Here is a 22,913-nt window from a genome sequence, read left to right as displayed (position 1 = left end):
ACCATATTTTAACCTTCATATTTGTAGTAAAACAACAGTAATAATACAGGAAAACAAAAACTATGATAATAAAAATAATTATGGTTTTAATACATGGTTTACCATTTACCATAGTATTTGTAGTAAAACCATAGTAACCACAAGATTAACCATGGTTACTATATGGATACACTATACTGTATTAAAACTAATGTTTCCCCCCAAAAAACATGGTTACTTTTCATATTTACTACAATATTACTGTAGACTCGTGCGACCCCAGTGTACACATGCGTGGACGTTGTATTTTGGCTTCGCTATACACAACACATAATTTAAATTCACTTAAACTGACTGATCTCAGTTCAGGAGACTCTGTGCTGTCAGTAAAGGGTTAAACTTTAGACGCACCGAGTCGTGTGACAAAACAACATGGCACCAACCACAGCGGAGTTTGTCTTTTGAGAAACGGCAACAAAACCACATCTGGTGAGAGTCCTAATTACGTTTTTACACTGAAACCTATTTGAGTCAAAAGATTAGACTCTCTAGTTTCATCCGATATGACATTTTACACATTTTAGTGATTTATGACGAAACGCCACACTGCTAAACACAATGTACACTATAGTGTACAACAGCTCATCTGATCAAAAGTTCAGTTTCAGGCTGCAGATGATGTTTGGATCACTCAACATGTTTGACAGACATGAGACAATGATAATCAGTACATAGATTCAGAATTTATAATGTATCATTTTATTTTAACATGATTGGCAGTGATTGGATGATGCTGGACATTACTTTGAAACAGAATTAATTATGCTAATTTCTGATGTCTGTAACGTCAACACTCCTGGAAACATGATAAACAATTTGGTTAAAAATATCAGATTTTCTATAGCTTGGTATTATTTAAAATGTCACAACTTAGTCCCGCTGTCCACATATGAGGACTTACATTTTTAGGAAAACTATTTACCATTGTTTTCGTTTACCTGTATTATAAATATGGTTTCTCTACAAATATCATGCTAAAATATGGTACATTTATTGCGAGGGCACGCAAAGCTGTTTCAGAAAAAAATTCCCGCCCTGTCCTCTACTTACCCTTGTGAGAGGTTTAAAGTTGGACATTAGTACATTAGTACATCAGTCTTCACTTGAGTCATCATCAACATTTTTTCCATTGTTCTATTTTCACATTCAGTAAAGCTTCATTGGCATGACTGTTCACATCAGAATGTGAATTGTGTGTCATCCATCATGAACGTACTATAAATGAGTGAATAAGCCAGCTGGTTTGTTTTCTCTCTCACACATACACACACACACACACACACACACACACACACACACACACACACAGCTGGTTTGTAAGCAAGCACAAAATTCCAAACAATGACAAATGAATGACTGAGCCTGTTACAAACTGCTGGCTTTGGCTTTTGCATTGTGTTCGTGTTTTTTTTATTTATATTTTCTTATTTATTTTATTTATTTTTTATTTTAAGATATTATTCTATCTCTGGTCTATTAATATATACGTATAATAAAGAGCAGAGATAAACCACAAGGTAGACCACGAATTAGATTTTTTAATACAACCAAATTACAAGATAAAAATAATAATAAATAAATGAAAAAATGCTAAATAAAAACCATAATTACTAAGGGCTACTAAACATAAAATAGCAATAAATAAAATAAAAAAAATATATATGTCAGTCAGTTCAATGAATGAATGAATGCATTAAATGTGTATGACAGAGCAGTTGAATTTACTGGGTCTCTCTCAAAATCACCAGTATCACCTTCTTTGTCAGTTCTACACACCATCAGAGAGAAACAAAGAGAGAGAATAGGCCTTGATTTGAAAGTAAAATAGGTTCTGGATGCAGTTTCTATGTTGTGTGGACTGTGGATAGGACGTCCAGATAGAAAGGCTAGTTAGTAGTTAACTCACCATCACTAGGACACAGATCAGGGCCGTAGAATGAAGCAGGTTTTTAGCCCTCGATGGCTGCTGAAGGGCGGAGGGTTCCAGGATTTACAGGAAACCGATATCATCTGTCAATCTGGGTAAGAGCTCATCATGACAGATAATCCACTCTCTCATTTAGGTATTTTAATCATCTGTGATAATAGCCTAATCCTCAAACACTTTAACATAGTTACAAAATGATTAGTCAGCCGTTTTGAGATTACTGTACCGATAAATGTGTATAAGTTACAAAATCAACAGTTAGCCTTGTCAATCTGTTTTGAAATATTTTTGGTGAATTCTTTTGGTGAAGTCTAATTTCATCAAAAAACATTTGCATCTCAGTTGACATCATTATTTATTGAGGTCAACCGATAGTGGATTTTGCCAATAACTAATGTGTTGAGAAAGGCTGATAACCGATTAATCGGCCGATAGTTTTTTAAAAAAAATCTATTTGTAAAATGTCAAACAAAAATGATTCTTTCTTTACTTTGGCGGGCAAAGACATCCAAAACAAATAAAATCACAGATGCAGTTTTTAGTTTAACCACAAATACCAATAATAACCAGAAAAAATGAAGATTTGGAGCATAACGCTGGACTTTTAAGTATAAACAAGCCCAATACACATCAGGGACTCTTATTTTGAAATGACAAAATTATGAAAAAACTGTCAGCAACTATTGACATCAATTTTTGCTGATAACCGATAGTTCCAAAAAGCAACTATTGGCACCGATTAATCGGTAAAACCGATATATCGGTCTGCCTCTAATTATAACTATATGGGGCTATATTGGTTTTATTGGTCCTCTGCAACCCTTCTTTTAGATATCAGCATTAGCTATTGGGAAAACAATATTGGTAGACCACTAGTTAAAGGCTTATTTTACATTTTCAACAGGGTTACTCAAAGGTCAGGTCATAGTTCAAAATGCTGAACCAATTTTTTGAGTTTCTGTTGTGTTTGCCTGACTGTTTTCCAGAAATAGTTGAAAGCATAAAGTGTAAAGACTGTACAAATTACATTAACTATTTAATAATAAAAACTCATCTGAATTACCTGTACAATGATAAAAAACAGAGCTTGACTTGATTTAAAATGGCATTATGGTAACAGAAAACGGGGGTTTGGTTTTGTGATTGAATTTGAGATTGTGATTTAAATTCACTGTCATCTAGACATGGGTGTGGATAATTTTTGTGATATCTACACATAAGTGTGAAGTCCAGGTTAGGCTGTACTGATTGTATTTGTTAATGATGTACTGAGAGTTCAGTCTCTGGCACGAGAGAAAAAAGTTTATACTTCTTAAACATATTTGCACTTCTGTTTTTGCAGTTCAAAGCAACAGAACTCACATTTTACATGTTTGTACTGTATATAACAGAACATCACAAATTCATATTATACAAACATATTATGTTGGGCAGTTCCACGAAAATGTCAATCACATCAATTAAAAATAAAAAGTTACCAAAGGAACCAAACGTTCTTTTAAATTCTTTAGTGTTGTAATGGATGGAAAATGCTGTCCAGACCGCTAGAGGGCGCCGACTGTAGAGCCGATTGCAGTCTATTTTTAAACACAGTCTTTCAAGCTTTTGTAATCGTGCAAGACCTTATTGCGATTTCAAACTTAACTCGATCAATCATGCAACCTTAATTGATACCATAACATTGTCTCAGAAGTCAATGTTTGCTGTTTTCATAGCAATTGGAAGGTTTTACCTTATCATGTACATTTAAGTGCAGCTTTCATAATTGTCACGTAATGACGGTTTTTCTCATTAATGTGAGAGCGAGAAAGAATAAAAATGAAATATTACATGTTCTTTGGAGTTCCAACCCTTCTACATTCTGTTTCTATCATTATTTCTGGATTGTGCATTTGAATTCAAAGAGTTCTTACAAAGTGTGATGATATTAACCATTGTTTTTTCATATCAGTGGCCAATACATCCCTAATTATAAGGTTAAAGGAATATTCCGGGTTCAACACAAGTTAAGCTTAACAGAATTTACAGCTTAATATTGATTAGCAAAAAAAATTATTTTGACTCGTCCCTCCTTTTCTTTAAAAAAAAAGCAAAATCTGGGTTACAGTGAGACACTTACAATTGAAATCAGTGGGGTCAATCCGTAAACAGTAAAAAACTCACTGTTTCAAAATTATAGCCACATGTCCACATTATTAGCTTTTTTTAAAGGAAGGACGAGTCAGAATTATTATTTTGTTTCTATTGTTTTTATTTTTAATGCCACAAATGCTGGCGTTATGATCCACAAATATGATCCACAACATTTGACAGCTCCTGTTTCACTCCCTGTTCATTTGCTGAATATAAGCAACTTGTGCTTGGTTAAAATTTTGCATATTATTTTATTGAAAAACCCCCTTTTGAAATTCATGTATCAAATATGATACAACAGACTTTTGAGGAATATCTCTCAATCATTGTTACGTTACATCCATGCACACCACAAAACAAATCATAGAGCTTTGAAAATTATACATTTTATAAGATATATATAAAGTGTGGACTAATATTTCTGTGTATTTTCATATTTGCAGACTGCTCTGTCATTATAAAGATCCCATTATTTTACATTACAAGCTGTTATAATATCATCTCACCATAAGTTCATGAGACCCAGTGTAAAAAGTTTTAAATTTCCCTTTTTTTTAAATGTCAATATAGTGTTTGGTGCATAAAATACATATGATAAAAATTGTTTATTGAAAAATAATATTTTATTCATTTTGTATTTAATGTGCTGAATTGTACTGTGATAAATTTCAATCCATATTTATAGACTACGGAGAGGAAGTTGTCATGACCAAACTCTCAAGATTTACCACTGTAGAAAAACTTCAATAACAAATGTCCTACACAAAAATGAATCACTGGGCCTCAGGAGGATAATGACATTTAAAGCCTAAAGTATCAAATATGATATATATATATATATATATATATATATATATATATATATATATATATATATAAAAAAAGCGCATTTTATTTTGTTTATGATTTCTTTTTATAGATTGTCTAATGGTACTAAAAACAGTTTAATGTAAAAAAATTTCTGACAATTCTTTCATATGTCAGGCTTTACAGGGTTAACTTGTATTGAACCTGGAATATTCCTTTAAATTTGATTTAATGCCAAACTTATCTGTCCTTATACTGTGAGTCTACATTATCATGATGTCTGATTATTTCCCTAAACGTTTAACTGGATATTTGAGGATTATCTGAGTAAATCTCGGTGCTCTTAAACTTAAAAATCTAAATATTTCTGTCCTCGAATATTTGTACATATATGACCTAAATATAGTCACATATTTAGTTACTTCTTAAGCTGTTTCCTTGTGTATGTTTAAAATACTGCTTAAGGTTACAGCCATTTGCACAAATAAGTCAAGTGTAACATTTGATAAAGGCTTACCACCCAAAATTTGAGTTGGTGGCTACAATTATGTATTTTTTAGTGAGCTACAAAGAGCTTGAAAATATAAAAATCGAATCATTTGAAATATTAGTCTTGTATATTGATAAATAGTGTAGATTCATCAGATAGACCAAGTTGTACAAACTTGGTCCAGTGATGTCATTTTGGCATGTCTTCAAATGTGGCAGCATGTCATGATGATAAAGTTGAGATGTTGCATACTGTTGAGCTAAGTGCAAAGGTCACAGTCTTACTGAAAGTGTCAGAAACAATTCTGGCATAGAAGTAGGTAGGACATCTGAGAATAACATCGAATTGCACAACTTTTTCTCTCTTTTCAGTCTCAGACCATGAATTACGTGGGTCAGCTGGCGGAGACGGTGTTTGTGACCGTTAAAGAACTGTATCATGGGCTGAATCCGGCAACACTCACCGGCGGCATCGACGTCATTGTGGTTCGCCAGCCTGATGGCAGTTTCCAGTGCTCGCCGTTTCACGTACGCTTTGGAAAACTGGGAGTCCTGCGGTCCAAAGAGAAAGTGGTAAGGATTTGGGAGGGTCTGGAAATTAGTGAAAGTTAATATTTACCATCAGTGGCTGTCATTAGGGCAGTGTAGTTATTATTGATCTTTTTAGATCTTAGAGGAGAGCTCTGGATGACCTTTATGGGTGTTTCTTCAACTTCAGGCACTTTTAGCACTGTGGATTTCTAGAAAGTAAAGTTAATAAATTTTTTACGCTCTCACTAGTTTATTTAAATTGTCTACTAACAATGTCCAAAAGTGTATGTACATGCATCCCTGGATGGTCATTTTTGTGATGAAAATCATGAAAATTCTCACCACAGTGTCATTTCCAGCACATCTCAAATTCTGTATTGTGTTTAAAAGAATTCAGTGTTGGAAATGACACTGATGGGAATTACATTTTGAACATTCTTGAAAATAAAATGGCCTTTGTCTTGCTAAGGATAATTTTATAGCTAACATTTTATGTATCCTAAATGCATTAAATAATATTTTCACACTTTTTGCATAATTTGGCAAAATTACAGCATGATTGGAAATGACAGCCAATAATATATATTTCTCTTGATTTTTTTTTGTTTTTTTTGTTGTTTCATATTTCATCTCAAGCATGCTCTTCACTGACACTTTTGTCCACTTGGTTAACAAGTGCACTAACTTTTTTTTAAACTTTATTAGGGTCAACATTTTTGGTGTGCTGGAAATGATGCCACAACTGTGGGAGAGTTGCAATTTTTGAAAAATATATAGAAATAATTTTCACACAATAAATATTGAAATGGTTTGTTTATTTCACTCTTTGTTTAGATTATAATAGTTTTAAACATGTAATAATTTTTATTTTTATAATGGAATTTCATAGTTTAATATTGAAAGTCTGGGTCTGAAGACTAAAACAGTCAAATCTATACATAAAAGACATTTGAAAAGTACCAAAAATAAATGATGAAGGCCTGGTAAAAAGTTTCCAAGTCAATGTTATTGAGACATATATATATATATATATATATCAACTCCTGGCACAAGTGCCCGAAGTTGAAGAAACAGTCTTGCTTGACTTATAATATGCTGTTCTTTCTTGGATTTGCAGACATTTAACACCAGAACGTGTGTATAATATCTTGTCAGCATGAAATAAGTGGGGGTAAAAAAAATAAATGTGTAATCACTTAAAAAAAAAAAAAAGAGGTAAAGAGGTTAAAACATTGGTAGCACATTTTTCTGGGCAGAAAACATAATCATATTTTCATTCTGTGATGTTTTACTAATATGTCCCACCTGATGTCATACAGGGAATTTTTACATTGTTTTCTGGATCTAGAAAAGACATGGAAATTATGCTATATATGTAGTGTATATTATATTTACAGTATATTTAATTTGCAGAAAGTTGCTTATTTTGAGTGCAATCATAAATCACTGGTAAAGTCATGGAAATGCATTGGTCAAAAAGTGTGCTCAACTCTAAGGACATACTGTTGTTTTCATGCCAGCGAACGCATTAGGTAACACGTCATGAGGGAAAGGTCTGTTTTTCAGGTAATGTAACTCCTCAGTTGATTCCACAGGTAGATATTGAGATCAATGGAGAGCCTGTGCACCTGCATATGAAACTGGGTGATAATGGAGAAGCTTTCTTTGTGGAAGAGAATGAAGATTTTGAGGTACATCCTGAATACTTGGAGTTTTATTATGCTTTGCTTGTATATTGTTTTCATAATTTTTGTTTCTCTCTCTCTCTCAGACGAGGGTTCCCGCTCATCTCTGCACCTCTCCGATCCCCACTGATATTCCTGAAGTTTCTGAGGTCACTGAATCTCCCTTCAACATCACGTCTTCATCCAGTCGACGCAAGAAACGCCGCAGGAAACGGGCACGTTCTGACACGCACATGGATGTCAGTTCCTCCTCAGATGAGAAAGAGAGTCTAGACCAGGATGTCCATAAAGAAGAATCTCCTATGGTGACATGGTCAGAAATGATACTTGGTTATAAAGTATTTTATTGTATTTTCTGTGTAACAGTGAAATCCACAGAAATAGTACAATAAATTATCATTGTATTTCCATGCTAAAAGTTGACTATACCCTTACCAAAAAATAGTTTTTAACAAAATACTATGCTACAGTGTCATCAAACTAAAATTTCCTTTGTGCTGATTTGTTGGTGCTGCCTCATTTTTCAGAATTTCATCAAATTATCAGATTTGTTCCCTGGGAATCGAACCCAAGATCCTGGCATTTCTCATGCTATGCTCTACTAGTTGAACTTAAGGAACAAAGAAACACATTGTTGTCCACTCAAACTCAATGGGTCATTGTCAGTTTGTGTTTTTACTCTTTATAGTAAGTCTGTATACTACTCACTGTCAGAGGAACCTTATGAAGAACTGTCAGGAGCTCAGAGCAGAGATGTGTACCCTCACTCTGATGGAGAATGCTCTGTTAATGAGAGGTAATTATATATCCCTTAATCATCCTATAAGAGCTAAATTCTTTTTGTGCTATCCATTTACATTGGGGATCAAAAGTCTTGAGTCCACATTGAAAATCTGGGATTCAAAGTCTAATTTGGACCTGGAAATAAAGTTAAATAAAGTAATGAATTAGAAATAAGTTTATTGCACTATTTCTAAGTCACTAATCGAATGGGCAAATTTAACTCCTTTGTTCAAAAAGACCGATTTCTTTGCTTCCACAATCTCAAATCATGCTGGATATTCAAACATAATTTGTAATGAGGAAAAACCTGTATTAAATTAAATGGAAGCATTTTTACAAGTGGACCCAACAGTATAAACCCTGTTTGTTTATATTATGGATGTCTCAGCCCAAACCTGAATGCTGTTCATTAATCACACTCTCTCTTGTTATCTCTCTTTCTCAGTACAGTGTTCTACAGTCGCCCCTCCTCTCCTAAGAGTGATTCTGAGTTGTTTAAACCGCAGGAGTCTGTAGGACCTCACATGCAGTGGAACTGGGGTGCTTTTCCAAAGGTACTTTTATCTCCGATAAACTCTCTGTATAATGTAAAAAAAGCAGGACCCTGCTGCTCTGTTCCAAAACCAAGAGTGCTGCCTACCTAAGCAACATTTTACACATTGTAGGATCATTTTCGACAAGGCTGATTTAAACAACAGGCAGTGAAACTACATTTTCACACTCCCTGAAGAAAATGTGTGTGGTGCTTGCACATGCAAAACTCACAGGTCTTAGCGGTCTCGAGGAAATATAAAGCTGAGTATTGTCGGCATAACTGTGAAAACTAATTCCGTGGTTCCTGATATTGTTCAGATGCAAATACAAGGAGAAAAGCAAAGGACCTAATACTGAGCCATGCGGCACTCCATACTTTACTTTTTCTTGATCTGACTATTCCTTGTTTACACAAAGAAAATGGTAGTGTCCGATAAATAGGACCTAAACCATGTTAATACCTGTCCACAAATGCCAACATAATGCTCAAGCCTGTCCTAGAGAATGTCATGATCTTTGGTGTTGAAGGCAGCACTAAGATCAAATAGCAGTGATTTGGTGTATTTCTCTCCCTCTCTTGTGTAGGTGTGCCAGGCAAAGAGAGATGAATCTGATGCCCAGTGTGATCCACCCTCACCCCTCACGCCACCTGGCCACTCCCACTTCCGGACAATCCATCGTCAAACGTCTTTTGAGGTGGAGACGACTGATTCTATGGCAACAATAACCGTAGTGAGACCAGAACCTCAGATTGCTACGACCAACCCAGTCCCATCTGAAATTTACAATTCGCCAACAAATAACGTACAGCTGGACGTCAAGGTCAAGGAATCGCATGTAGTGAACTTGCAGTCCGCAGAGGACTCCTTACCATCGGCTTGGACTACAGTGGAAACCAAAAAGACCAAAGACTATGCAACTGTCACTGTTAGCAGCGCAGAAAATGACGCCAAAATGTCTAATATATCTAGCACCTCTAACATTCATGGGACCAATTCAGTTGTGGATGACTCCAAAAGCCAAGAAATTTCTTGTGTTACTTTTATTGAGACGTACACTGATAAAGTTTTAGAAGCAGAAACTGTGATAAACTCATCAGGCACAATCACTTCCGCACCAACTTCCTTTAGCCCGAGTTCTCCCGAAAAACTGTCACTCAACACGGGACAGCCAGAGGAGGGTGCGAGTGTAGAGACCTTGTTAACCAATCAGAATGCTGATAGTGCTGGATTGACAGCAGATGTGGAATCTGTCATCAAATCAGAAGATCAAACGGTTCTTGTTGAGTCTGTCTCGAAAGCATCAGACTCTCCGGACAAGAGGAAAGGTAGTTGATTAAATTACACTCAGCTGATGAGTACAAATTCAGTTGTTGCACATGATGTGAAACAGAACTTAACCAAAGAGTTTAAATAAAACACTCTCTTTCTTTTCCTCTACTGTATGTGTGTTCAGTCAAGCGGAGTCATCATTTGGGACCATCAGATATTTATCTTGAAGATCTGTCCACTCTTAACCCTGAGGTCGCTGCCCTGTACTTCCCTAAGAGGTCAAATATAACACACACATGTGCACACATGTTCTTGTCTGTATTTTAGTTAGGGCTGTCAGTAGGTAATAATTGTGATTAATCTCATGTTTTTTGGTAGTCATCTCCTGTAATCCATTATACCAGCTTCATACCATGTGACTCATATTTGGTTTTCGACCATACATTTTCAAATGGAGCCACATTGAGAGCCCCATATCTCTGGGATTTAACCTTATAGGACCTCAAAAATGAAGATACAAAGGGGAAAGTTTGTTCTGAACCAGAATCTAAAAGGATATTAAGATATCTTTAATACTTCTGGAGTTATAGGCACTCTAAATTTGAAAAAAACAAAAAAAACAAAAACAAAAAAACACATAAAGTGTTCCGCCCCCATTTTGTGACTTGCACAGTTGGCATATAATGCAACAAGAGGTGCTGAAGTAAACTGATTTTAGTAATAGACCTACCTATCTCTGTGTAAAAATAAAATAACGACTCTGACATCTTTCTAAGGTTATTTTTTCGACCTGTAGTTTTACTCCAAAATTGTCATTTTGATCACCTTCTTCAAAATAATGGATTACTCAGTAAATATTGATCCATGGAATTTAATATTTTGGCTTTCGTCATCACACATCAAAAGTATTAACCAAATAAAATATTTCAGCTGAAATAGTACTATTATTATTGAGCCAGTACATAAACAATTTGTGTTAAAAACTGCATTCTTGCCTTCGACCTTTACATCATGTCCGTAAACAGAGAAGAAGATCCAATGTCAGAGATATGCTACTTAGTACTTACTTGCCCTTATAACATATTTTTCATATACACGTCTTGTAGAACTTTCTTATGATCATCAGTGGCTCTTTAATGTAAAGCATTCAGTATTGGGTAATCACACGCAACAGAATGAAACCATTGTAATGTTAAACTAGGTAAATGTGTTAACTGCTTTAAAAAATTTTAACGGCGCTAAATATTAAATCTTGTGAATTGATGCAGCAACTTTGGCAGCCCTACTTTTAGTACATCTGCTGCATTTTCGTGTGACCTGAAAATGCAAATAGGGTGATTTATATCTCACTACTCTCACTTTACTTTTTTTTTAGTGAGGCAGAGTTGGAACTCCGCACAAATCATCCACCTGACCCGTCTCCTCCCTCGGATCAGCCACTGTCGCTGGCCAGTGCAAACACGGACAGCGGCACAGAGTATCTGTCCGACTCAACGACAGACACGCTGGACGTCACCATGTCCCTGTGCGGAAGAGGAGACATCAGCCAGATCAGTAAAGGTAGAGTTTGTCGTTAAGTGTTCTGCTGGGTGGCTCCGCCCACAGTGTAATCACATTGGTCCAAAATCCTGCTCCACATAGTATCATATTAAACGTGTTTTTTTCAATGCACTGCAGTATTTCATTGTGAAGATACTCAACTTGTCAGTCACATCTTGTAGCTACGTGTGCTTTTTTGTGTTTCAGAGAAATTCACAGAACAACTGGTCAAGTATCAAGACTTTGTCAGCAACCCTGGAATTGTCGAAGATCCAAACCTTGTCATCTGCATCAACTCAAAGTTAGTGTGGCTTTCTACTTGGCTTATGTGTAATGTTTTAATTATGTGCAGCAGTGTCAGAAATGAACGTTTTCGTGAAGGGGCAATATTTGCCCTTGGACTTGATTTTCAGATTTTAGTTTAATGCTCTGTAGTTTAACAGCTTTAATTTAGGGGTAGCTTATAGCTCGGAAAGCTACAGTTTCAAAGTACTTTCCCCAGCACTGCTTATTTATTGTTTATCACATCCATGATGTGATTTTATTTTAATATGGTGCATGTTTTTGTGCTGTCATTTGTTTCAGGTATTATAACTGGGCAGTAGCTGCTCCAATGATTCTGTCAGTTCAAGCTTTCCAGAAGAATTTACCAAAGGTACATCAGTTCAGAAGTCTCCGATCAGTGTTTAAATGACTTCTCATTCATTGATATTGACTTGTTTTTCTGTTTTAGAGCACCGTTGAGAAACTAGTCAAAGATAAGATGCCAAAGAAATCTGGCCGCTGGTGGTTCTCCTGGAGGAGAAAAGACATGAACAATATTGAGGTACAAACAGAAGAGGACAGTTTTATGTAATGTTAAAAAAAAATGTAATAGGGATAAAATCATGGATTCAATATCTACGGAAGTCCTGAACCACAAGGAGAGAAAAGAAAAAAATCACTTGGTGTTTTTTTTTAGGTGTCTTAGTGCCTTCCTATGTCCTAAAAAAAACATAAATTATCTGCAATTTTTTTTTTCTTGGGCAAATTCTTTTGTTCTTTTTCTCTCAGATTCTCTGTTCTTTTTTCCCCCTAAAGGGGCAACACATGATAATTATTTTTCATCTTGCCAGCTAACTATTAGCATGCACGAGCAACCTGGGCCATCAGGTGCCACTATCAGTAAGCATGAAATCTTTTGCTGACAAGGTGAAAGAATGTCTGTGGTACTTTATCTGTTGATGTATAAATTTATAGTTCATTTATAGTTCTAATTCAGTAACAAGGATGTTTTCCAAATCTTAATCAAGAAAAAAAAAAAACATATATAATGTTAGAGAGTCTTCTAATACATGAAATCTTACAATTAAGACCCCATTTCCATCTGGTATTAAGATGCGTTTCGGGTGATCCGATCACACGTGGTCAGCACTAAATACTATAGCTATAATCACTATAACCACATACGACTGTGGTCAAAAACACATGTGTCCAGATCACATTTGAGGTGTAAACACTAATCTGTCCTGTATGCATCCCAGCACCACCCCTCACCTGTCAATCAACCGCTGCACTAAAACAAGAGTTTAAAATTTGCCGTTTACGAGCGGCTTTAAAAGGATATAACCGTCCGATCAGAAAATTTGAAAGAGCGGATACATGCACAATCACGAGAACTCACAGATCTTTTTCAGTGTGTCTGATATCAACATGCAGTGAAATGGATGACAAGCACAAACATCTGAAGCTCAGGTTAATACAGGAAATCTACTAAAACAACAGATAATTCTGCTTGACATTTTGTGTTTGTACTTAGATTAAATTTCAGCAGCATCTGGGAGAGCAGCGCAGTTTTTTTTTAGTGCTTTCTTTGTCTTTTCTGACTTTGTTGCTCTTTAATATTATGCAGTAACACACTGATATAGTGGTTGATGCATGTCGTCATGAAACAGAGACCCTCCCCTTCAAATCCGAATACAGGTGGTCACAGGTTTGCATTTAGCGATCAGGTGTAAACAGCGATTTGTCTTGCCTGACCACATATGATCGGATCACCCCAGATGCATCGTAACACCAGGTGGAAATGGGGTCTAAATGAATATAACTCAGGTTACATATGTTTCATATGGCATTCATTGTCAAGTGTGACAACGGGAGTGACAACGGGAGTGACAACGGGAGTTATTTCTGATTGTTTGATGGCCTTCACCACTTTCTGTCACCTTGTCAGTATAAGATTTCATATGTACTGATAGTGGCACTTGGTGGCCGAGGTTGGTACCACATGCTAATTGTAAGCAAGCAAGAAAAAAATCTTTCAATCTTGCCAATTGAGGAGGAAGAACTAATTCAGAGAGAGGAAAAAAAAAGAGAAAACATTTGTAGGACATAGGCTCAGGAAGGCTGTTTAGGGCTTCCATAAATAACAATTCAACAGATTATGTCAAAATTAAAACATTGTATGATTTAACTTTTGGATACACTCGAAAAGGTCAAGACATCATGATATGTTAATTGTATGTCAGATAGTTTATCTAACCTACCAAATAGTTCTCACTAGAAAATATTTTCCCATGTTGTAACAATCAGAGAAGCTCAAAGCTAGTGGAAAACCAACTGGAAGCATCTGCCTCTGTCACTGGACCCTCAACATTGAAGTAAGTCATGCGAGTGTGTGTGCAAAACTCTCTACAGTAAATTGAGCATCACAACTTCAAGTGCTTGCATCTTATTCTAACTGTCAGGCAGTTTTTATTACATTGTACCAAATTTATTTATAAGTCACTTTAGTAAAATATACTTTGGTTTCATACTTCTATTCTTAAGAGAGCTCTTGACCTTTGACATATTGACACTTTTTTTCAGTTAAAGATAATTAATGTCAATATTATCAATGCTACTGGCTCACTTAGGGGAATATGTGCATTGCTCATTTGGTCTTTTGCCCCAGTAAAGTTTGTTTTTTGTCATGTGTTTGTGTTCAGGAAATGCTCTGTTGAACTCTCGAGTGACGACGACGGTTCCATCTCTGTGCGGCAGAAGAGTGACAGTATGAACACAGCGCAGTGTATCAGTCAGATGTACCGTAAATCACTGCGACTGACCTCTGAACAGATTGTAAGAAGCACACCTAACACATCAGCATCATCTGTGTGTGTGTGTGTGGAACAGTTTCAACTTTAATTCATTTATTTGGAAATGAGTTGAAAACTGAAAACTGTCCAAGCCATATTTCACCTCAAAATAAAAGAAAAAAATAAGAAATTATCTTTTGATAAGATTGTCTGCATTGCTAAATAATTTAAATGACAATTTAGCACATTTCTATCACATCACTGTTAAATGAGTATACACAAAAAAAAACAAAAAAAAAACAAAAAAAACAAAAAAAAAAATATATATATATATATATAGAGAGAGAGAGAGAGAGAGAGAGATGTATATAAAAAAATTAAATAATAATCACACACATTTAAAACTATACTTCTCTCTCCACTGCCCCTCCCCGAGAGCCCTCCAAGAAGGCCAAATAGCTGCCCCATTTCCAATCAAATAAATCTAAGTTTCCCAGCCTTCTACATGACATTTCCTCGAATGCCGCCACTCTCCCCATCGTTCTTGAAATGAGGGTGCTCCAGCCGACTTCCATCCCCTAAGACCAATCTGTCTGCCAATCATAATGCTGGCTAGGACCCAATTTTTTATGTGTTTATCCCCTATATTAATGACCGCCCTATCGCCTAAATACAGAGTCTGGGGCAAATGAAATTTGAGTGCCCAATACGTCAAACATAAAACTCTGAACCTTCAACCAAAATTCTTGGATCGTAACACACCACTAAAAAACATGGGTTGTGTCCCCATCTTCTGATTGGCATCACCAGCAGGTGGGTGTGTCTTTCAGACCAAGCCTATACAATCTAGAAGGGGTCCAATAGAATCTGTGTAAAATCTTAAATTGCATAAAATGCACCCTCGCATCTCTAGATGTAGACTTGACGTTTTTTTAGAATCCTAGCCCACACTCCCTCCTCCAATACCAAGTTTAAATCTTTCTCCCATAATCTCTTGAGAGAAGCCGAAGCTCCTTCCCCCAGACTCTGCATTAGAAGGGAGTAATACACTGATGCCTCATGACCTTTTCCAAAAGCAGTAATCACCACTCCCAGAATATCTGCCGCTTTAGGGGAGTGTGTGCTACTCCCACAAATAGCACAGAGCAGGTGACACAGCTGTAAATTCCTAAAAACTGAGATCTGGGAATACCAAAATGTTGAACCATATTTTCAAAGGATCTCAACACTCCACTCTCATATAGGTCAATAAGCATATTAACCTCACAACCTCACCCTCACAATCCACTCTGACCAGCAGAAAGGGGACTTAATAATGCATAGTTTTGGGTTCAGCCATATGCTCGAGGCTACATTTAAATAAATGTCCAAATTAAACACTCTGGACGCTTTTGTCCATACCGAGTGCAAATGCGAGATAACGGGGTGTAACTTAACTTCTTCGATTAGTTTGATAGAACGGCTTTGCAATAGCGAAATAGGGGAAAGAAATTCCTGTTCAATACAAAACCAGGGAGGGGCTCTCTCAGGTGGAAGTGACCAATGAGCCAAATGTCTGAGACCAAATGCATAATAATACAAAAAAATATTGGGTAGGCCTAGCCCACCCTTGTCAATCGGCCTATGCAACTTACTGAAATGTAATCTGGGACGTTTACCATTCCAAATGAAGGACTTTGCTATGCTATCAAATTGCTTGAAATAAGAGAAGAGGACATCTATAGGGAGAGATTGTAGCATGTGGTTGAATTTTGGAATACAATTCATTTTAATAACATTAACCTTCCCAATCATCGATAAATGTAATGAAGGCCACCTGCCCACATCGCTCGAAAACCTTTTTATTAAGGGGTCAAAATTAACTCTAACTAAATCACACATTTGCTGGGAATAAAATACCCAAACATTTTTATTACCTTAATGCGGAAATAATACCATAGTTATTACCGTAATGCGGAAAAATCTCATTGTCATAACCGTAATGCGGAAAAATCTCATTGTCAATATTGTAATGCGGAAAAAATCCCATTGTCTTTAATGTAATTTGGAAAAAAATCCCATTGTCAATACCGTAATGTGGAAAAAAAAAATCATATTGTCATTGCCGTAATGCGGAAAAATCTCATTGTCATTACCATAATGCAGAAAAAATCTCATTGTCATTACTGTAACATGAAAAATTCTCATTATCATTACTGTAATGCGAAATTCACATCGTCGTCGCCGTAATGCGGAAAAATCTCATTGTCATTACCGTAATGCGGAAAAAATGTTATTGTCATTACAGTATTGCGGAAAAAATCCCATTGTCATTACAGTAACGTGAGAAAAATCTCATTGTCATTACCGTAATGCGGAAAAAGTCTCATTGTCATTACCGTAATGCGGAAAAAGTCTCATTGTCATTACTGTAATGCGTGAAAAATCTCATTGTTATTACTGTTATGTGAAATAAATCTCTCTCATCTGTAATACAGGAAAAAAATCTCATTGTCATTACTGCAATATGGGAAAAAATATTATTTGTCATTACTGTAATGCAGAAAAAATCTCATTGTCAGTACACTAATGCAAAAAATAATGATATATTATTGAAATTGTGAAGTACATTTGTGAAACAAAATGTATACATCAAAGTAGTATTTGTTGTACTGAATTTAATATGTGATTTTTCTTCGTGATTTTATATATATATATATATATATATATATATATATATACTGTACATATTTACTTTTGGTCAAATATGACCTGGACATTCACCTAAAACAGTTACTTATGAATAAATTCTATCAGAAACTATGCAATATTATGCAATGACATGGAAGAATTGACACTATGACATTGTGTGTATGTATGTGTGTGGCAGGAGGGTTTGAATCTGCGTGAGGGAGCTAATAAGGTTGTTTTCAGTGTGACGACACAGTATCAGGGCACCTGCCGCTGTGAAGCCGCCATTTACCTCTGGAACTATAATGACAAAATCATCATCTCAGACATCGATGGGACCATCACAAAGTGAGTGTGTTGCATTGTAGGTTGATGTGTGGCAATTTTTTATATTCATGTATATAAGGTAAAGTTGTTCACCTTATCTTTCTTGCCATTTCAGGTCAGATGCACTCGGTCACATTTTACCACAGCTGGGGAAAGACTGGACTCATCACGGCATTGCCAAACTATATCACAAAATACATCAGTAAGGAACACACATGCATAATAATTCATAAAACGGATATTGAAACATTCTTAAAGCATGTTCACTGATGAATAATGGCTATATAGGAGTTATGCATTGATGCGCTGTTCTTCTCTTGTAGGAATGGCTATAAGTTCCTGTACTGTTCGGCTCGAGCTATAGGCATGGCGGACATCACTAAAGGTTATTTACAGTGGGTGAATGACAGAGGAACTGAATTGCCTAAAGGACCAGTGCTACTGGCTCCCAGCAGCCTTTTTTCAGCACTACACAGGTGAACACAACTGTACACACACACACACACACACACACATATAAACACACATATAAACACATTGTCTTGACTTTTGACTATCAGGGTACAGGGTCTGATCGACACTGCAGCTAATTCTGGGCAAGAACCGCCCACTTAGACATGACTGACATGTAAAGTGACCAATAACAGTACTTTATGTTGTTTACTTCTCCTTTAGGGACGGGTTTCATTCATATTCGCTTATACCACAATAGTAGAAAAAAAAGCATATTTAAATAGTGAAGTGGCAGTTTCTTTGTGCAGAAAATACTGAAGAAATTAGCAGAAATGTAGTCTGTGAATGTATTTTGGGCATGCCGTTGGCTAAGACTACTGTTCATGTACTTATTTGTGTGTTTATGCGTCGATGTCTGTTTTTTTTGTTGATCTCAGGGAGGTAATTGAGAAGAAGCCAGAGGTTTTTAAGATCGCTTGTCTCACTGATATCAGAGATCTCTTCAGTCCCGTCAGACAGCCATTCTACGCCGCCTTCGGCAACAGAACTAACGTAAGTGTGCCATAAAAAACATAAGTTCAGCTCCCATGAATCATAGAGAAACCTGACCATGTCTTGTGTGTGTTTATATGAAGGATGCTTATGCATATAAGGAGGTTGGTGTACCAGAGAGTCGTATATTTACTGTGAACCCAAAAGGAGAACTCATACAGGAAAAGACCAAAGGCAACAAGTCCTCGTAAGTTACAACACACATACGTGTATATAGTATGTTGTATATAAATGACAAATTTAAATGACAATTTTAAAGTTTTTTTTAATTAACTGCTCGACTCCTTTGCCTTGCTAAGGCTAATTTCATAGCAAACATTTTATGCATCCTTAATACACACAATTAAATACAATTTTCACACTTTGGCATAATTTGGTCAAATTACAGTTTGATTAGATCGCCCAGTATAAAGTAATATTTCCCTTGATTTTTCGTTGTTTTGCCGTATATTTCATCTCAAGCATGCACTTCACTGACACTTTTGTCCACTTGCTTAACAAGTGCACTGACTTTTGAAAAAACGTAATTTGGGGCAAAATTGTTTGGGGTGGTGGAAATTACATCACAACTGTTGTATTTTTTTTATTAATTGATAGAAATAACTTTCATACAGTAAATATCGAAATGGTTTATTTTACTCTTTGTTTAGATTATCATAGTTGTAAACTAGGGCTGGGAAATTTAACGTGTTAATTTCTGTGATTAATAGTGGACTGTTTAACGCATTAAAAAAACTGGAAGATTTTGCCCAACTTTTGATTTTGGCAGAAGATTTTGCCCAACTTTTAATTACAGCATGTCCACTGATTTTATGGCATGTACACGTATACTTGTATCAGAGATTTATACCCAGGGCTCGAGATGCGGGGGGGATGCCATCCCCCTTGTTGAAAGAAAAGGCAAAAAGCATACCCCTTTTAAAACCACCATCCCCCCATACCATCCAATTCTCTATGGAAATAATAAATAATGGCGAATAGCCGAGCCGCATAGATTTTAGACATGTTTGAGGTTGTTAGATATCAAAAGATGCATCACCCAATCATATTTTTTCACTTTACATTTTGGAAATATTCTGCCAGTGTCATGCTTTATTTGTGCAATCTGGCAACCATGAGTGTGCCAGCTTCTTTTGGAGTTTAGCAATGGGAAGCTTAGGCCCCTGAAGGTAATGCAATTTTCGTCAGCTTTGTGAACCTTCCAAAACGGCCAAGAGAACAGTTCAAGAAAAACTTTTCACCTTCTTTAAAAAGAAGAGAATGGAAGGTAAGATATATCGATGACTAGACTAGTGTTTTAGGACATTTCCAGTGACTTTCAAATTTTAGAATTACGGTTACAACATACAACATTTTCAGGTTTTGTCATTATTATGCTTTTGTGTGTAGAACTATAGTACTGTGCAAAAGTTTTAGGCACATAAGATGTTTCACAAAAACATTTGTCTTAAGATGGTTATTTATATCTTCAGCTTTAGTGTGTCAATAGGAAATATAAATGTTAGACTCCCAAACATTACTTTTGCAAATAGAAAAGATTAGAATAGAAGAACAGGGAGCCCTGCAACAGATGGCATGACCCCCACAAAGCCCCCCACTGAACATCGTGTGAGTCTGAGATTACATAAAGAGACAGAAGTAATTGAGACAGCTGAAATAGACAGAAGAACTGTGGTGAATTCTCCAAGAAGCTTGAAACATCCTATCTGCCAACAACCAAGAAAAACTGTGTCCAGGTGTACCTAGAAGAATTAGTGCTGTTTTAAAGGCAAAGGTGGTCACACCAAATATTGATTTAGCTTCTTTATGTTTACTGGACTTTGTATGACGTTAAGTGATAAATGAAAACTATTTATGACATTATTTTTGAAGACATCCTCACTATGCAACATTTTTCACAAGTGCCTAAAACTTTTGCACAGTACTGTACTTTCTTACACCACTGTTTAAGCATCATGCATAGACACTGCCCAAGCCACTGTTACTAGTTCGGTTATTGTAGTAGAAAGGATCGTGTGTGCGTGCGAGCGAGTGAGAGATACAATCATTTATATGACCATAACGCGGATTCTTTTCACAGCATTTATCACAAAATACAACAGAGTATAGCAGGTGCATATAATGACCACGTATAGCTTTTGCATCATGAATTAACATGACAAATTACACAGAATCTACTGCATCTGATAGAATGAGGCTGGAAGGAAATTATTTATAGAATGTGAGGTATGCATGAAGTAATAAATTATTTTTCTAAAGTCCATATTTGGCTTGACAAATTATAACAGTGGCCTCCCCATTCTTACTCAATATGAGAGTATTATAGCACTTCTGAATGCATAAATTTAGTGCAAAATGGACATGAATGACAATTCTTTTTTGAAGAAATGTTAAATAAACAAATAAGAATCCATCAATGTTTCTCTAAATGAGTTACACTATTGAATGGGTATGTGCGTTTTCATTTTCATATTGATAAAATGTAAATTCAACTGCGAAATGTAAACAAATCCGATCGCGTGGCATTCTTTGCAATCTTTTACATTGTTTTCTCATTGAATATCATATTATGGCAGTAAAAAGGATTGCGAATGTAATGTTGACTTTAACATACTCGTGAATGTGTGTCCCTCAGGTACTCTCATCTAAGCGAGCTTGTGGATCACGTCTTCCCCTTCATCTTTAAAGACCCAACCACATCCTTCGACTGTCCAGAGTTCAGTCATTTCTCATTCTGGAGAGAGCCGTTACCTCCGGTGGACCTCACTTCCTTGATCTAGACACAATATAGATTTTTTAATTTTGGGGAAACTATTCCTTTCAAACGCAGCCAAATGCTTGCTGGTTAGTGAATGTACAGTCATAATGTCGTAACACTACACTGAGCCTCTTCCTCGACATTTGAAATAATTAATACTCCGATAAAATTGTTTTACCCCCATTCAGTACTGTTCTAATGCCATTGTGTGCCTACAGATAAGCTTGTGGACTTCCATTACTGTCAGCAGAGCTGTGATTATAAATGTACATTCATTTCAAGTTCTTTACCAAATAATGGCCTATAAAGGATTCAAGGGCTTTTGTTTTATTTGTATTTTTTGTATAATTACTTCTTAGGAGTGGTTACTGTAAGAGTTTGAATATGATTTTATCAGCATATATTTAATGCAGCTAAATTGTGCTTTTATTTATTAAGAGCGTTCAAATTGTGCTAAAACGAGGACAATCTATATTCATTTGGCTTTCATTTGTTGTATACAGGGACGTTAAAACAATAAAAGCATTTGTGTGCAATCAATGATCACATTTGGGCAGTTGTGTCGGAAAAATACAGATCTTTTCAAAGCAGTTTATTTTTATTTTTACCCGAATAGACTGTAAAAAAAACTTAAAGTTTCTTCTTAAGGTCTTTTTACGTTTTCTCAACTTAAAGGTGCACTCAGTAATTTTTTCCTCATTAAAAAGGTTTAACTCCTAAAGACATGAATTGTAATTTTGTAATATACGTATGTATGAATTCATGAGCACTCACATTAAAATGAAGACTCCAGTCATATCAGTAACCTTATAAAAGCTGTTTTATTCTACATGGAGAGGGTCCACACATGGGGGCGGCCATGTTAGAATCACATGGCCAGCCAAATATTACTCTCTTATTCTCAGTAACTGTCCTGTTATTGGACACATTCACTCATTGATTAAAGTAATCATGTCTGACTGTGAATACTACATTTCTACAATGACATCTCAAACTGAAAACTAGTGATTTTAAATGATGCTGCATCCAAGCCACATTTGTAAGTCCAAGATGACACAAAGACAAAAGTTACTGATGGCACCTTTAAAGACAAATTAGGTCCAACAAACTGAGAAATAACAGTAATGTCTACATGTATTCCCAAGTTTAACAAGCTTGCATTTTTAAGTTTAAAACGTTTAAAATAGAGTTTGTCTGACTAAGTGTTTGTTGTATTTTTTAGTGTTACTGAGTCATAACTGAACATAAGGATGAAGACAGGATGTTTTGCAATGATATCTTTTTTGCCACATAATAAAATTAGTGATTTTTTTTCAAAGGGTACGCAGCTCTACAGAAGTTTTTTTTAAATATATAAAT

The 22,913-nt window shown here is 35.8% G+C and overlaps 1 protein-coding gene across 2 annotated transcripts in view; it reads left to right on the top strand.

Moving 5' to 3' along the window:
* The window catches only part of zgc:123305, a 26,104-nt gene extending 3,263 nt beyond the window's left edge, over positions 1–22,841 (top strand). Inside the window, exons 1-20 of one of the 2 annotated variants that reach the window (XM_051706369.1) lie at positions 1,951–2,061; positions 5,768–5,968; positions 7,522–7,617; positions 7,698–7,924; positions 8,300–8,407; positions 8,840–8,948; positions 9,514–10,255; positions 10,384–10,477; positions 11,575–11,759; positions 11,946–12,039; positions 12,324–12,393; positions 12,472–12,564; positions 14,310–14,377; positions 14,705–14,837; positions 17,664–17,812; positions 17,907–17,993; positions 18,115–18,267; positions 18,682–18,796; positions 18,880–18,983; positions 21,432–22,841. In XM_051706369.1, the coding sequence (XP_051562329.1) occupies positions 1,999–2,061; positions 5,768–5,968; positions 7,522–7,617; positions 7,698–7,924; positions 8,300–8,407; positions 8,840–8,948; positions 9,514–10,255; positions 10,384–10,477; positions 11,575–11,759; positions 11,946–12,039; positions 12,324–12,393; positions 12,472–12,564; positions 14,310–14,377; positions 14,705–14,837; positions 17,664–17,812; positions 17,907–17,993; positions 18,115–18,267; positions 18,682–18,796; positions 18,880–18,983; positions 21,432–21,576 (3,036 nt within the window). In that variant the 5' untranslated portion in view covers positions 1,951–1,998 and the 3' untranslated portion in view covers positions 21,577–22,841. Of the gene's footprint in view, positions 1–1,950; positions 2,062–5,767; positions 5,969–7,521; positions 7,618–7,697; positions 7,925–8,299; positions 8,408–8,839; positions 8,949–9,513; positions 10,256–10,383; positions 10,478–11,574; positions 11,760–11,945; positions 12,040–12,323; positions 12,394–12,471; positions 12,565–14,309; positions 14,378–14,704; positions 14,838–17,663; positions 17,813–17,906; positions 17,994–18,114; positions 18,268–18,681; positions 18,797–18,879; positions 18,984–21,431 lie in introns of those variants that run through there. The other variant, XM_051706370.1, reaches the window with a different exon arrangement.
* Positions 22,842–22,913: the final 72 nt, after the last annotated feature.

The sequence above is a fragment of the Myxocyprinus asiaticus genome, chromosome 9 (assembly GCF_019703515.2).
Source record: "Myxocyprinus asiaticus isolate MX2 ecotype Aquarium Trade chromosome 9, UBuf_Myxa_2, whole genome shotgun sequence".
Lineage (NCBI taxonomy): Eukaryota > Metazoa > Chordata > Actinopteri > Cypriniformes > Catostomidae > Myxocyprinus > Myxocyprinus asiaticus.
This window is presented reverse-complemented; position numbering and strand designations above follow the sequence as displayed.